The following is a 17,180-nucleotide window of genomic DNA, read 5'->3' as shown; positions in this document are numbered from 1 at the left end:
AGAAAAGGCAAGGGCATAGTAAAAGAAAAGCATGGAAAGGGGCACTGAGAAAAAATGAGAGAGAGAATTTTGAAGCTAAATGCTTCATGGAAAAGGATTTAAAACTAGAGCAACATCCCTGACTCTAGTTGTTTGATTTCTGCTAAATGTACATATTCAGCTATACATGTTCAGCTATGCATTTTCTTTGTAAATAAACAACATGATCCTTAAAGAAATACCAGATTATAGCACCATTTTTTCTCTTAAATGGAACAACTCATAACACCTCAAAATTTGGGCTGTTTGCTCATGACAAACAGTGAAAACACGGATTCTAGGACTAAGATCTCTTTTCCCAAGAGAGAAATTGTGATCTGGATTTGAGCTGAAACAAGAGAAAACAAATAATGCAATTGCTCATAGAAATAAGTGATGGCTAAAAGAAATTAAAATAAGACCAAAACTAGGAGCTGGATACTTTGTAAAAGGAATTAAATGCCAGCACTCAAATAAACCAGTGGATGTTTAGCACTTGAGTTTGGTCCATTGGAAACTATACTGGTAGAGCACTGTACAGTTGGTACAAGGTCCAGCTGGATGTTTTGCAGACAGCCTTCGCTGCTGATGGCACCCAGTGAGGGACCCCCACTGCACACATCTCATCTCAGTGTCTTTTGCAGGCTCCCATGTCTGCTGGGCTAGGCCAAAGCTAGCAGGTTGGCCCAGTGCCTGCAGGTCATTTTCTCAGGCTTGCTCTGGGGTGTGGCGTTGTCAGCTGCACATCCTCAGGGCAGTGGAGTGGGACTCTGCTTTCCCAGCCCTGAAGCTGACACAGGGCAGGGTTTGTTTCGTGCTCAGCTGGAGCAGCGGAATCTGACTGAAACACAAACTGTCTCTGTGAAGTGGGGTGGGGGCAGAGCAATGCATGCTGGGATGCTGGAAGATGGCATAGAGGCTTTTATCAGAGTGGTGAGTGAACAAGCATTCATTTCTCTGGTAGAAACTCTAACGGAGCCCACTTCTAACTCATGAGAAGTGGTAGAAGTTTCTACCAGACCTGCCATTTTTGGTCCAGTAGAAACTGTTTCGAACATTTGTACACTTAGGGTTTCCCCTGGTGGTACTGCAATTCTAGTGCTAAAAATGTAACAACCCCATAGGATTTCCCTAGAGACCTCTGTTTCTAGAAGAACAGCCATGGAGTAAGAAGATCTCTTAACTATTGTTCACTCCACAGAGCAATAAATGCTATTATTTTGATGCTCAGTGAAACTTCAAGACTATAAACTGAAGCATTTCTTAGTGCATATTGCACTTCTATGAACTTTTCTATAAGAAAAACTATATGGTCCTTACAGTGCAAAATCCTAGTACCATAGAACTGTTTTTCTCAACCTTTTAATTAGCAAATACCTCCTAACTTCTGAAAATTTTAATAAATACCCCAACATTCAATTTCCCAGGGGATTTAATAGTTACAGACTAATGTGTGTCATATGTTGGAAGAAGGGCTGTGTATGTAAGGCTGTGATATGACAGATGTCTGATATGGTGTGGGTAGGGTTGCCACCTTTTAAACCAGGGGTGCACAACTCAAGTATGTAACTGGGCTAGAGGTGATGCTGGCCAAAGCAAGGTGGGTTGAACACCAAATTCTTATTAGGGAATTAATTTTTTTTAAATTGCACCAAATGTTTGCCATTGTTTTGAGAGGAAAAGAGAAGAAGAGAGAGAGTGTTGGGGTACCTGTGTACCCCCTGCCTGTGTCTCAAGTACCCCCAGGAGTACATGTACCACAGGTTGAGAAACTGTGGCATAGAAAATAAGGGGTATAAGGGACTTCAGGAGATAATCTAGTCTGGTTTCCCCTTCAAGGCAGAAAGAATATCCCTGTCTAAACCACCCCAGGGAATTGTTTAACTTAGATTTTAAAATGTTTATTGATAGACTTCCCACCTATTCTCTGGGTAAACTGAGAAATTAACTGCCTTCACAGTTAGAAAGTTCTTCTGAATATCCAATCTAATTTTTTTGTTACAATTTAAAGACTCCTTCTCCTGTCAGCTCTGGATATAGAGAATGATCACCATCCTCTTTAAAAAAAAAGAAAAATTACTTTTTGTATTTGAAAACTGATAGTCTCTTTCTTGATTTTCCTGTCTCCAGACTACATAAGTCTAATTCTTCTGACCTTTCCTTGTAAGTCATGTTTCCTAGATCTCCAACAATTTGTGTTGCTCTCCTTTCCAATTTGTATTCAGGCCATTGATTGTCTAGGTGCAGTGTTTTATATTTATACTTATTGAATTTCAGTCCATTAATTAAAAAAAAACCCTCTAATTTGTCAAGGTCATTTTGAATCCTATTACCTAGTGTCTGCTACTGCATGTAGCTTGGTGTCATATGTACATTTATCAGGTGCACACTCAGTAACATCCTCCAAGGCATTAATGAAGAGAGTAAACTGTATCCTGGGGAATTTCACTTAATACCTCCTCCCCAGTTAGACACAAAGCCATTGAATACTACTCTTTGAGCAGGGTGATCCAACCAGTTACACACCCACCTTACAGTAGTTTAATCTTTCTTGTGCTGATGTTTCCTTAGCTGACTTATGAGACTGCCTTAGGAGAGTTTTGAAAACCTTGCAAAAGTTGAGGTATTTCATGTTCACTGATCTCTCCCTCTGCAAAGCCCCCAATATATCATCAAAGGAAATTAGGCTGGTTAAATATGATTTGCTACCAAGAAGCTTACTTTGGCTATTCCCTTTCACTCTTTTACCTTCTAGGTGGTTAGAAAATATTTAATAATACCCTCTAGTATCTTCCTTGATGTTGAGTGCACATAATGAAATGCATACTATATTATTACAAAAATGACAAAAATTACATCTTATTCAGACAGCTGCTGGAACTTCTTGGGGCGCAGCATATAATCCAGTAGGGGCCAGCCTTTTTTGGCTGGAGTGCCACAAATTAAGCCTGAGTTAATGCTGTCCTGAGTTCTACTTCAATCCCCTTCCTGTACCTGATTTGCTGCTGTGCTTTCTGCTCCCAGCCCTGTGCTCCCTGCCTTACCTGCTGCTCTTTCTTCCCTGTGCTCCCTGCCTGATTTGCTGCTTTGCTTTATGCTTCCTGCCCTATCTGTCAGTGTGCTGCCTGTCCCCTCCCTGATCTGGCACATGCCACACACACAAGCCATCCATGCCTTTCATGGCACCTGTGCCACATTAAAATCAGTCCATAAGTAAAACTGTTTATGGAGGACAATAGCAAGTTCTGCATGTAGTCTAGTGGCTCCAGTGATTATATTTCAATCTCTGTTGAAACTGTTCTACCTTACCATTTTGTATTCTTTCCATCCTTTTTGGAAATCCAGACTCCCATCTTCTCTATGTTGTATAACTGTCCATCCTCCTCCTGAGACCTCCATATTACAAAATACCTAAAAAAATAAATTATATTAGCTTCAGAATTATATTACCTTTAAAAAGGTCAATATTCTTTAATAATCTTAAATTGTTAGGAATTTATGAATTATAACCTAGTACTCATAGCACAGTATCACACAGGGAGAAAGGAACTTCCAGGAATATTTGCAGTGAACTTGGATGCAATAAAGCCAAAATATAGACAAGATAAGACCATCTCTTTTTCTTTCTCTTTCAATAAAAATATTGCTATTATTTTTTTTTTTATTCTGTAATACCCACAATACACCAGGAAGTACTGCCTTAGTATATAGTAAGACACAAACTTTGCTGCAAATAACTTGCCATTTAAGAACATAAAGGCAAGATCCTATTCCACCTATTAGGTGCTTAAGTGGACCTAAGGCACTAATGTGTCATCCTATTCCACCTTGTTCAAGTCCCTGAAAATCCATTTATGTATTTACCTTTATAGCACACAGCCATCCAAGCCTTAAGACATGGTCAAAAGATAACAAGGAGGATAAGGACCCACCCACCTTTTGCATTAACCATTTTTCAGAGTGGAAAAAGATTGAATATAGTTCTGCTTACATACCTAATGGATAGAATAGGGTCTGCCCCAATGTGTATAAAGAAAAAGTGGTGACACATAGGGATGGGGCCATCTGGGATCATTCCTGGAAAATGGATGACCAGTATTGACCACATCCTATCATCATACCACTAGTAAAACTCTAAATGAAGTCAATACAGTTTTTTACTGACAAATTTTGTAATAGTATTTTCTCTTTTTAAGTATACCCACCAAATAATGTACATAATAGTTTTAATGGGTATTTTATTTTAATGGAGATTTTAAATGTTGTGTGTATAACTAGTGCATATAAATTATACAAATATAAAACATAATACATAATTTATTGTGCATCCACTCACATTTCTTAGGATACAGAAAAAATTGTGCTCAATAAGATTTCTATGTTGTGTGCACCTTCATTTTATAACTGAACTGAGTTATTTACTATTAATTCAAGCAAATTTCCCATGGTTTTCATTCTCAGATGCACGTTTCTTCTCACACTGTCACTAGGACTCTTCCAGCTTTCATCTGACTGTGCTCTTTAATAAAATTACATGTCCCCATGAGACAGGCTGTCAGTTTATGCAGACTTGAACAGTTTCTATCCATCTGCTCAGCACTTGACATTCACATTTACCAGCACAGAAAATGTCAGCCCACACAGTATTGGCCAGTAATTTAAAGCCTGATGTTGTTAAAGCCTGTCTGCCAACTAAAGGTCAATGCCCAGTTCCTTTAAATAAAAATTTCTATATCAGTCAACCAAAGAAGAATATTTCATCCCCAGGCAAATCAATTCCATGCTTTTCCACTCTAAGACATGTATTGCCGCACCATTTGAATTTACTCCAGGTACGCACAGAAGAGGTTACTCTGTACGTAAAGAAAAACGCTGGACGTTGCAAACATATGAACCTGATTTAAGAGTAACCGCAAAACCCCCACAATTCACTACACAAAGATATTGGTTCAATGTCTCCTTCTGTGAGGATACCATGAATCAAAACATATTTTAGCGGCCTTAATTTCCTCATATTTTGATTTACAACGAGCATTTCTATGTGATGGATGTGCCTTATTTGAAATTCACCTCAAGCTCTAACTAATCTAGTTTTCATTTTTAATGCATTAAACCTTATCTCATGTCAAGAGTGCTAATATTTAAATTTACCAAAAGACAAATAATGTAACATTTCCATAAGATAACTATAAAATTATAAATGCCCTGAAAAAAATGTTTGATGGTCTTTGTTTGAATGATACAGCAAATTATAAATGAGGTATTGCACAGTGACAGAAGGATTTACAGCACTAAATTATTCACTAGCTGCCACTGTGTGGTCTGGCACTTGCCCGGGTGGTGGATGCAAACACCTGCCGCATTAGCAGGAGCACCAAGCTGATTATAAATGTTGGCTTTGCATAGTTCGAGCCAGAAAATGTCCTGAACTGGCTCCTGTCCCAGGCAGGGTCAAGGCATTCAACTATTAAACAATTTTAGCATGTTTTCAGGTTTAAGGCTGAATAAAAAAAAAAAAAGAAGAAATTTGAATAACTGTATTTTTATGAATGCATAGATTATAAGAATAGTTGTTTTTCTATAGACTCAGATTAAAAATATCCACTGAGCATTTGTCCTCATTAAGGTGCATGGATGAAAAGACAAGCTATTAATTACTACATATTTTGGTTTAACTATAGGTATTTAGGTTTATATATTTTAAAGTTGTCAACTGGGTTAAAATATTTATAACAACCATTTGGAGATCAACAGTCCTTTTAAAATAAAAAGAAGGAATATGTACCAGCTCTATTGAGTCAAAATGATGCGTGTATTTACAGTGAGTCAGGGAGACCTGTATGTCATTTAAAATGACAACCTCAAATACAATGGCCACTAAAATCAATAAGAGCTTTTTCGCAGATTCAGATGGATATTGAATCTTTAATTGATCGCTTTCATTAATACCTCTAATTATTTGAATTCAAGCAGCTTAAATGTATAATTTTATACATATCTCAAAATAAAACCTTAGAATGCTGTATGTCCATCGATTATCTCAGTATCTTATAGCTATCTACATATCTATGAAGAAAGTTTAAGTAAATAGAGCTTCCCAAATGTGAATATAAAATATCAAAGATGTGATGGGTATGAACAAGACTTCTAATCTAATATTTGAAGTATGTGAATACCAAAAAGGCAGAATAATTAACTCATGGCAATGCTAGGGTAAATCTGAGCAAATGAGACTTAAATTAAATGTCAAGGAAAAGATTCTAGAAAGTAGCCCAGGAAAAAATGATGCAAGTATAACCTGCAATTGATATGTGAACTAAACTACAGAATCATAATAATTAGATGATTCCCACTCAGGATTTGTGAGAACTTGACAAAGTAACAGTCTGCTCAACCATTTGGTCCCCAAATCAAGACCCATTATGACAATAAGGTTATAACCTGACCGCTTTGGAGGAGGATCGGCTGTGCTGGTATATGTCTCCACACACCTGATCCATTTCATTGGCATCTATAGACATTTCTGGGCCTGTTTCCCACGGAGTCAGGACCCTGATGTTCTAGGGGCTTCAGAGGTCAAATCCTATTGGACAACAGACCTGTGTACCATCCTCCAACTTGGGGTATGGCAGTGAGACATTCACACCATGGGAATCCCCTCCTGCCAGGGATTTCTGAAGCATGTATCTACAACTGCATCCCAGGTGTTCCTCCGCAGGGAAATTCGTGTGGTGTGCAATAAGCAGACATCCTCCCCCCGACCATACATGCACACACACACACGTACACACACGCATGCACGCGCGCACGTGCGCACGCACACACACACACTTTCTTGCTGCTATAGGAAGCAAACTAAAGTACAACCTCTCTGAGCAATTTTCTGCAATTGTAACAAATGAATCAAGCTGACCCCATTGACTGTATAGCTGATCCATTAATGGACTAAACAGGGCTACAACATGGATTTCTAAAATGTGATTTCTCCATCTGATGTAAATGAATGAACTAAGATCAAGACAAACAGACCCAAAAGTGCACCAGTAGAGAGTTGACAGATATTTAAATAGCTCACTGATCACAGCCTCAACAGTCAATTTATGAACTTGAATACAACTAATACAACCGCCTGTGAATTTGCAGAGGCAGTGTGAACTGAATCTAGATTGTTTTGAAATATTTCACAATTATAGTTTTAACAGCTTCCCCCATATCTACTCAGGCTAAGAAGATCCTTCATATTACATTTTAAACATCTCAATTATCTTGTGCATTGACTATTCAGGCATCACTGCATTAAACTTTATTCACAATATCCTTCCTTTAGTGCTGGTTTATGCTGCTCCCTATTCTTACCCTGAAGAATATTTCTGGAATGAAATGGAACCTGTTATCAGTGATTAATTAGAGATTGTTCATTTTTAGACTAGTGGATCATTCATTAAAGAAAATGTTATGAGTCACATTTACAGTCAAACGATAACATTATCAAAACAAATTTCATTTTAGATAGGCCTCACATAAGCTTGATATGTAATTCTAACTTGAAACTGGGTTGATATTCAAGCGGTAACAGTTATCAGAGTCTGATGGCAATAGTGTGCCATAAGAGGTGCACCCAGTAACTCTTTATTTTTATCTAAAAAGAACATTATTTCATTTACTTGTATATTTTAGTTGGGGAAGAGAAACCTGTGTTCTACTATCACAAATGTGTATCTTTTCTAGCTCACCATCCTTTTTCTCCAGAGCCCAACATGTGCTTCTCACCATCCTGAGAAGAAACCCATATGACTCTACCTTCTTACAATCTCCACCTAGGATGTGACTCATCCCAATGTCCCTTTCTCTTTACCACCAACTCCTCTCCTATCTAGTACTCATTGGCTTTCCCATTACGAAATTCAGCATTCCTTTCCTTGTTCCTCCCACACACGTATTTCTGGAAGAATAGCTATTGTGTAGGTGTCTGACTCAACTATGGAGTTCGGGCAGTTACAGAAGGGAAGGAGCCAAATCATCTCTTGAATGTGTATACTGGGATTTAGCAATGTCTACTTCAACAAACAAAACAAGCACAAATATTGGTTTTACCTTTTTAGGCTCTGATATATTATTAATATAAATAGTGTAGACCCCACTTTTGTTAAAACCAGCTTGGTACACATCTGCACAGTCTCTGAATGACTTGTCTTCCTCGCTTTTTGCATTCTTTAGTAAAACTGCAAAACAGAAAATATGAGAACGCAGGTTACAGTAGCAACCTCAGGAAACACTTTACCAAAGAGGCTCTATTTTTGATTGAACATTTTCCTACATTATAATACCACTTAAGTATTTCTTCTTTTGTTTATATATAATAATTTCTGAGTATTAGCGCTTACGCTTAAGTATAACGCCTTTGACATGGGAATAATACTTGGTTATCTATGATAGGGTTCAGAGGCAAAGCAGCTGTGATTTGTTGTTATTCTATAATTTGAATATTAAGACAAAAATAGATTATTTTCCTTTGAATTAATTTATGTAGTATATATGTGTTATTTTCTTCCATAAACATCAATAAAAACAACTGGTTCCCACACACAAATTCTTTGATGTGAACTGCAGCTGGAAAAGAAACTGCTTGGAAGCTTGGCCATACTTAGGAAATAAAAGTGGTGTTAGCAACTCAGGAGGTGACACACTTCCCTTGGAATTGGCACTGATTTAGGCCCTCAATGGGACATAAAGGAACAATGCATTCTTGCAGGTGCCATTTTTCAGATGAGACAAAACTGAGCCCTTGGCAATTTTTGCTCATTAAAGATTCCACAGTATTTTTTATAAGCAGAGGGTGTTAGCATCAGTGGGTAGATTCCAACATGAATAATTACCTGGGGCTTGAGCCAAAACCTGCAAGTCAAAGGAAAGTTTCTCATTGGCTTTAGTGTGCTTTAAATAAAGTTCATCCTTCTTACCCCAAACTTATCCAATAACATTACTTCTGTCAGTGAACTGAGGCTTTCTTACCTAAAAACTAGTGCACAGTCTTGCTGAGGCAGAATCATCAATATTTCATCACTAAAATTCCTGCATTTTAATGCATGTCCATAAAGTACAAGCAGAGATCATCTTATATACCACCATATACACACAGGCCCCTGGCTGATGTTAAAACAACAATGTGATTCAGATTGGAGGAATTTTATGACCCATCTCAAACATGCCATCTGCTATACCAGGCTGATCATGGTGGGGTCAGCATGGTCTCAGACCCTGTGCTTCCCCCAATTCCCAGAGCAGGTTCCAGACCCAGGGCTGTCAGGGCTGAGGCCAGCGATCAACTGATTCTTCAATCTGGCCCCAAAAGTTTGAAAGAAGGGGCTGCCAAGAGCAGGTCTGACGATCAGTGGATTGTGAGGTTTAGCCCCAGGACAGTCCAGCTGCATGCATGGCTTTTAGAAGTCCACAAGCAACAGGACCCTGTGACTTTGGAGCCTCTCCCCCAATTTGGGTTCCCTGTGTCTCAGGACATCTGAAAAGTATGAGTTTTGCCTAGCTCCCCACAATCCACATTTAAAAATGCAACCTGGCATTTTAAAGGGTGCTGCAAAGCAAGGCAGGAAAGTCTGCTGGGCTCGGGAGGTTGCCAGGTTCCCAGTGGCTGGAGCCCCTCTGCTCTCCCTTCCAGGGAACCTTGCAACCTGCTTTCCAGGCAGTTGATTTTCAGCATTGGGCCAGGGCTGCCCTGGTCCTGATTCCAACTGTCATTCCCATGCCAAAGCTGAGAATCATCTATCATCAGCAACAGCTGTTCAATTTATGGCGCCATACCTACAAGCCACAAAAATGTTTGATTTTATGGTGCCATAAATCAGCTGAACATTTACTTACTATTTATGGTTTGATTAATATATTAATCACACCATAATTGTAACATGTGCCATGCCCCCCCACTGCAGCATACCCATGAAATGGATCTAGATATGCACTACTGTAACTGAGATCAGAATTTGGTTCACTTACTTAGATTAGTATTATACAGACTTATTTGTGAGGCACCAGTATTGTCTTCCTCTACTTTTATCTAGCCTGATCTAAATATGCCATTTTGAATAGCAGATACTATTACAATACAACCAAACCTGGTTTACTCATATAATGCATTTGACTAATTTAATTATGCTAGGGTAAGGAGCATGGGCTACTGTACCTGGTTGTCAGAACATAATGGCTGGATGCAGTTTTATTCCCTGTGTTCAAGGAATGGAGAGCTTCACAAAACTGGTATCACTCAGGCCTCTGGAAAGCAAATGGGGAAGTGGCAGTGCTGTTTCTGTATCCTCCATTTTCTCCCACTTTCTCCTTTAGTCAGCAGTTACCCAAGATGAGAGAGGAACTGTACCCTCCAAGGGCAGCATATCTGCTGTATGTCTTAGCATTCAGAGGAGCCTGATGCCTCTTGGAGCTTCCACTGAGGCAAGAAGGCTCCTCCATCTGTCACCTAGGCTAAGTATAGACAGTTAAAAGCCCAAGGCTGAATAGATTCAGCCTTTGCAGATTAGTTTAAACTGCAGAGATTAAACTGAGAAACAACTGGACAGACATTCGCTTTTGATTCAGGAAACACAGCCACATGCCTGTAGTGGCTCAGGCCGGAAGCTGGGGGATGCTAGAACAAAGCTCTCTGTCATGGAGCCAGCATGGGCTGTGTGTTTGCTTCCTCTTCCTGGTGCCCGCAAGGTCTCTGGTATTTGCAGTCCAGAATTACAGAAAAAGGACTCTGCAGGTTAGCTCATCACTTTCTTTTCCTGCTTCCCGGTGCCTCTGGGATTTGTAGTCACACTTGCAGCCAGCAGTAAGTTTTTAGCAGGGCAGGGTAGCTCTGTACTTGGGAGAAGGGAAATTTAACCCCCTTTCCTGACATCAGGCCCCAGCTGGGGTTTGCCTGGGGGATGGGCAGTCCCTGCCTCCCCATGCTCCACAACTGCTGGAGCAGTTATCACAGGCCAGCCCAGGGCTGGAAAGGATGCTGGGGGACTCTGATTTAATGTGAACCAGGAAGGGGTCTAGGACAGAAGTTTCACAAACCAGTTTAACCCAAATTAGTTAAATCTGATGCTACATTCAACCAGGTTTATCTTAAAACAATTTCGGCCATTTTGAAACTGGTTTATGTGCACAAAACTTGTGTTCTGCTACAGATTTAAACTAGTTTTTGATTACTTAAACCGGTTTATGTGTAACTTCTGTTTCTAGCCCTAAGGTACTGCCTTAAAAGTATAAAAGATCTTTTTGCTATTGCTGTTATAAATATTGGATGATGAAATCCTTAATACTGGAGACCTGATTATGCATTCCGAGGTTACACTTATTGCTCCACAAACACCAAACTACTTCCTCATTGAAATGCAAAGAGGAAAAGAAAAAGGACTAGTATATCAGAAATTTATGCCCTATTAACTTTCTTGGTGAAGTTTTGTTAGAGTAAAATTATCAGGAATTATTACCAATTTTCTTTTCTTTTTTCTTTTCTTTTGTTTTCTTTTTTTCCAGATGTGAATCCCATGATGTTTTTAAACTACTTCCACATATGCCAGCTCCTGACTAGCTATTTTTTGCTGAACATTGCACAGGATTTATCCATCAGGTGAAGTTTGTGAATGATACATTGGCTGACATATGGTAAATGTGTAAATAATTAGAAAAAACCAAATAGGACCCAAAGGAACTGGTTAGTTCCAAGACAAAACATGCAGCTATTAACCTTCTTTTGACAACTTAAAAAGATCTTAATTGATTTAAGCAATTCCTAATGTTAGCTTTGCTTTTTTTAAATGAACAATCATACCAATATATTATTTAGATGAGAATGAGGACAAAAGGCTGTGTCAAGCAAGCAATGTTACCCCTTTTTGACCTGAATGGTTAGCCAACATTTGGGGCCCTGTAGTTTTGTTCTGGTAAAAGAGGAAACTGGTGATACAGACAGATATATTTGAGGCAATTCTGTCTATTTACAAAGAATGTACAAAGTCCCTTTTTCCTGGACATAGTGAGAATTATACAAGAGGAGTTCATCTCCTTCCTCAGACTTTCAAAACTCTTTCAGTCAGCACTCAAGTCTGTTTTTCTGATTCAGTGATTATTTAATGACCTAGCATGGCTTTTCCTATTTCCTACTATTTGTTTCAATGAGCTTTAGATGAAGTGCTCCCACAGCCATTTTGAAGCATGGGGACACTGATACATGGGATGCTCTGGGCACTTTAATCAGAGCAGCTTTTGGAGCCTCTCTAATTAAAATGCCCCTCCCCCCCACTCCCGGAGCACCTGTATAAATGCCCTATAATTCTATTTTTAATAGAAAAATATTTTTAATGATTTAATAGAATATATTTAATTCTGCTGCCTAACAGAACTAGTCAATAAGTGAACCATAATTTTCTCTCATCTTGAAACCACATTAGCAGTTAAGGCCCTTGTTATATGTTGAACTTTGAGGTATTCAAATATTGATCAGTGTTAGTGGTAGCTCAAGCTTGGAGTTGTCACATCTTAAAGCTAAAAACCTTCTCTGACTGTCCCCCACCTGCACACTGTTACTTGTCACTAGGGCTAGGGCAGACATTCAAAAAGCCTGAGCCTGAACTGATTCAATCTTTGCAGGTTAGTCTAACCTGGCTAGGCTGAACTGGTTTGTAATTGGACAGACATTCTCTCTAGACTGAGGAAATTCAGGCACATAGCTGCAGTGGCTCAGGCTAGAAGCTGGGGGGCACTAGAGCAGCCCTCCCCTCCCTTGCACAGTACTGAGCTGAGGGGGTGGGGGGACGGGGGGAGGTCATAGCCAGGCCTTGGCAGGACCTCTGATTAGGGAGGTCTGCCTGCACTATCCCAGGCTTTTCCCCACTTGCTGCTCAAGAGGCAGGAGTACTACCAGCTCCCAGCCCCCTGCTAGCACTCTGAAGCAAAGGGGTGTGGGGAAGGGGGGTGAGTGAAGTGCATGCATCTGTTGATGATATGGAGCTTTTCAGTCTCCCCCTCTGCTTCTTCGTACTGTCTGCAGCAAAGTGAGAGGCAAGCAAGCCAGCAGGGAGCTGATAACAGTATTTATCACCCCATCAGCAAAACAATAGCCTCTCTCCATTAGTTAAGACTCTTCTTAAACAGCTTACCAGCTGACCTGCTGATTAGCTCCAAAATGCCCTAAGCATTCACTATTCTGTCTGCCTGCCCCAGTAAAATTGAACACATATACAGACACCTCTTGGCATTAGCTAGCATACCACATGCCTAGGGTCTGTGGGGCTGGGGTCCATGCTGTGGGAGATGGGAGGGAGGAAGCGGGTATTCCTGCTTGAGCAGCAAGCAGTGAAGGGCAGGGGTAGGGCAGGGGGAAGCCAGGCAGACCCTGCTATGCCTGCAGTCTCTGCTGGAACTGTGGCTAAAGAGAAGAGGGGAGAGGCCAGCTCTTCTGTGAAGCAGAGAGCCCCGCCCTGTCCAGAGAGCATGCTAGGATGCTGGGGGAGTTGGGCAGACCGGAACCAGATGAAGTTCAACACTCAGAAGTGTAAGGTGCTCCATCTGGGGGCAAACAATCCTCAGTATACCTACAGGCTCCATGGCAATAATTTGACTTGCATCACAGCCAAAAAGGACCCATGGGTAGTGATCAACCATCACATGAACACAAGTCTGCAGTGCGATGCTGTGGCCAGCAGGACAAATAATACGCTGGCATGCATTAACCGTTGCATCTCATGCAAAACTAAGGAAGTGGCACTGGTGAGACCACAGCTGGAGTTCTGAGCACCACACTTCAACAAGGATGTAGAAAAACTTGAGAGGGTCCAGAGAAGAGCCACCCATATGATCAGGGACTTGCAAGGCAAGCCATACAAGGAGAGACTGCAGGACTTCAGCCTACAGAAGAGAAAGCTGAGAAGGGACTTGGTTGTGGCTTACTGCTACATCAGGGGAGTACATCAAGAACTCGGTGAACAGCTGTTTACTATGGCACCACTGGGGAAGGCCAGGAGCAAAGGATACAAACTCCTGGAAGGCTGTTTCAGGTTCAATTCCAGGAAAAACTCCTTCCCAGTCAGTGTCCAGACTGTGAAATAAACTGCCTCTAGTGGTGGTGCAGTCACCTACCCTGGAAATGTTCAAAAGGAGACTGGACAGTCACTTCACTGGGGTCACTTGACCCCAGTTGTCTTTTCGTGTCTAATGCAGGAGGACTAAACCCAAGTATCTACAAAGTCCCTTCCAGTCCCTAACAATCTATGACTGTATGAATCTATGTTTTAATAAATTGGGTTTGGGATTGGGGTGTGGGGATTTCTGCCCAGGTTGGCTGGGAGGTGGCAGTGGTGAGGAAAGGTGCTTTTGGACAGTAGCTGCCCTTGTCTTAGAAAGGAAGCCCCAGTTCATGGGGGACCTGACCTTCTTCCTCTACATTCCTCCTAGACTCTACTTCTGGGCCTGTTTGTGCCCCATGACCTGGCTAGATGGCATGGGCTCTGCAGGCTGTTTGCATGGGGGAGGCGGGGAATTGGCTTGGTACCAGAATTGCCCTCTAGTCAGTAGAGATCAGGGGATACAAAGTTTTTCCATAAAGAACAGGAGACAGCGTGGTGGTGGTGGGGGAGAACTAGAGAACTGCAACTTGGGCAGCTCATCTCTCTGGAATGGCTACACATTAATGGAACGCAAGCTGGGTAACTCAGACCAGAAATAAACCAGCCTTGGATTGGCACAACTTTAAATTACCTACAGTGTGCTTAAAACTAGTTTCAGTTGTTAATGTGTAGACCAGAGCTCCAGGAGCTGTCTTAATTAATGTGCAATAAGGCCCTAAGTTTTTCTCAGAATTGTAGGTCTCACAATAGGTGTCAACAACTCTATATTTTTTACTTTGCTGGAAATTTACCAGATTATATGTAGCTCCTTTTATGGTTTCCGGCACTGGAAAAAAGACAATGTATTCACTGTAAACCAAATGTCTACAAATCATCTGCTCTACATAAGCCACATCTTTACAAGGATTTTCCATAAATTCAATATGTAGGACATCTTTTCTGGCATGTAGCATCAAGCTGTTAGTTATAATAAAAGTCGTGCCAACTAGCAGCACTTCCAATATCCTGACTATCCAGACCTCTTGCTGGATTCCAGAGGCCCACCTTTCACACCTGTTTTTTCCAGTTTTGGGTGGATACACATATCCCACTCGCTGTTTCCATCTGAGATACAATAGGTGGCTTGGTTTTTGATCTAGTCTTTTTTGGCATGTCTGGTCTGATTACTAGTATGTTTGTGCCACAGTCCACTATTCCCATGAATGTTACAGATTTACACACACAGTAACCAGACTTCTATTATGGTTGCTTAACTGCCCTCAGACCTTGTAGCTCAAATCCTTGTAGCTTCAAGCTTTGTCCTTCAGCTGGTGTTTCCCTATTTTCTCATCCTGGAAAAGGATTTTACCAAGCGTTTATGATGCTCTGTCCCAGGCATACTTTTACAGTATCAGTATTTAACTGGATTGCTTCTCTTAATTCTTGCTTCATTCACATTTCCTCTTGTTCTAAAAATCACCTTTATCAATCCTTATTGTCCAAAATTGTTGTGACTCATTCCTATTTGATAAAAAGCAATACTTGGCAGGGCTCATGCCAATCACTTTCATTTTCCTCAGTAATTGTACTGCTGTTTCTTGTAGAAAGAGTCATGTTCCATGGTGAATGTCACTGTTTCTCAGAGTATTTTTACCTTCCTTTTGCTGATCTTGATTCAAAAATTCAAATACACATGAGTGTCTATAAATTGATTTCTTGCCAGTGTATCTCCATAATCCAAATTGTTATCAATGTCTATGTTCCTCTTTCTCTCTTGTCCTAGTGGTGAGCTATGCCCAGACTTGCTCAAATTAGTGGCTGGCTACAATCAGGGCTCATACTAGGTCTGTTTCTGAGGCTACATTCTGCAGCTTCTACAACCAAACTACTTCTGGGGTCCTGCTACCCTCTACCCCCTACCCCCTATCCCCCCTTCCATTTTCCCAGTCATTCTGTAGAGCTGTGGTGGTGAACTGAACCAAGTCAGTCTTCCAGGGAGAATTCGTCTCAGAGCTAGTGGCCTTCTGCATTAGATGTGACAGTCTGACTTCCACCACTGAGCCTCTATGTTTTAAAGGATGATGTAAATATTTTATCTTACCACCATTCTCTGGGTAGCCCAATTGCTCATCCTGACAAGCCGTAATTTGAAACACTTAGATTTCCCTCTAGAGCTGACATTTTAGCTCCTGAAGACACTGCTGAAGATCATTTCTGTTGACAACTTCCAAGTACACAATTTTTCCCTCTGAAAAAACCCTGGTGCCCTGTGTTTTGTTTCTGCTTGATAGAGTGATGATGGGGCCAGGTGTTTCTGAAGCAATACTTCTTATTGTAAAAATAGTGTACAAAGAACCAGTGGTGGATCTGGAGCGGGTAAAGTGGCAAGCCTGCACCCCACCTTTCTGACCATGTTGCAGAAGCAGCAGCCAGGGATTTATGTGTCAAAGAAGGTAAGCATTTCCTTACCCGCTTCCCCTTCATACTCAAAGGCATGTCTCCTCTCTTCTCCTTTTCTCTCCTCTCCTCCCCTTCCCATCTCCCCTGCTGCCACTGGTGCAGGGGAGGGGAAAGGAGCACCTGTGTACACCAACTGGGTCACACAGGGCTGTGCTTACTGTGGGATTGTGACAGTGGCCATAGTGGGCAGGCATGTTCCTCTTTACTTGCCTGCTCCCCCCAGGTGGGAGCAGATGCAAGGAGGAAGAACATGCCCCTAGCCACTGGTGCTGCTGTCACAGTCCCCAGTGAATTCAGTCCCCACACAGCCCAGAGAGGATGTGCCTCTGAGCCCAGAGGGGAAGGGGCAGGGGTGTAGGGGTGTTGGGACAGTGAGAATGCTTACCTTCCTTGAGACTGAGACAGGGTGTCAGGAGCAGGGGGAGCTTGCCTGTCCAGGTAGTAGGAAGCAGGGGGAAGAGGCTGGGAGCAGGGAGTTCAGTTTCTCCTGCAACTACCCCCCCACCTTGCCAAATCTGGATCTCTTTCTGCAGCCACCCCTGCAGTGATGCACCCTCTCCCATCCCCATTACAAAATCCTGGATCCACCCCTGCAAA

At 41.3% G+C, this 17,180-nt stretch overlaps 1 protein-coding gene across 1 annotated transcript in view; it reads right to left on the bottom strand.

The window, feature by feature from the left end:
* ANGPT1 (angiopoietin 1) overlaps nt 1-17,180 on the bottom strand; it is a 267,589-nt gene that overhangs the window by 86,780 nt on the left and 163,629 nt on the right. Inside the window, exons 5-6 of the mRNA XM_014611618.3 lie at nt 8,113-8,240; nt 3,328-3,429 (exon numbers count right to left, since the gene is read on the bottom strand). Coding sequence (XP_014467104.1) covers nt 3,328-3,429; nt 8,113-8,240 — 230 coding nt within the window. The remainder of the gene's footprint in view (nt 1-3,327; nt 3,430-8,112; nt 8,241-17,180) is intronic.

This window comes from Alligator mississippiensis, chromosome 3 (genome assembly GCF_030867095.1).
Source record: "Alligator mississippiensis isolate rAllMis1 chromosome 3, rAllMis1, whole genome shotgun sequence".
Classification (NCBI taxonomy): Eukaryota; Metazoa; Chordata; order Crocodylia; family Alligatoridae; genus Alligator; species Alligator mississippiensis.
This window is presented reverse-complemented; position numbering and strand designations above follow the sequence as displayed.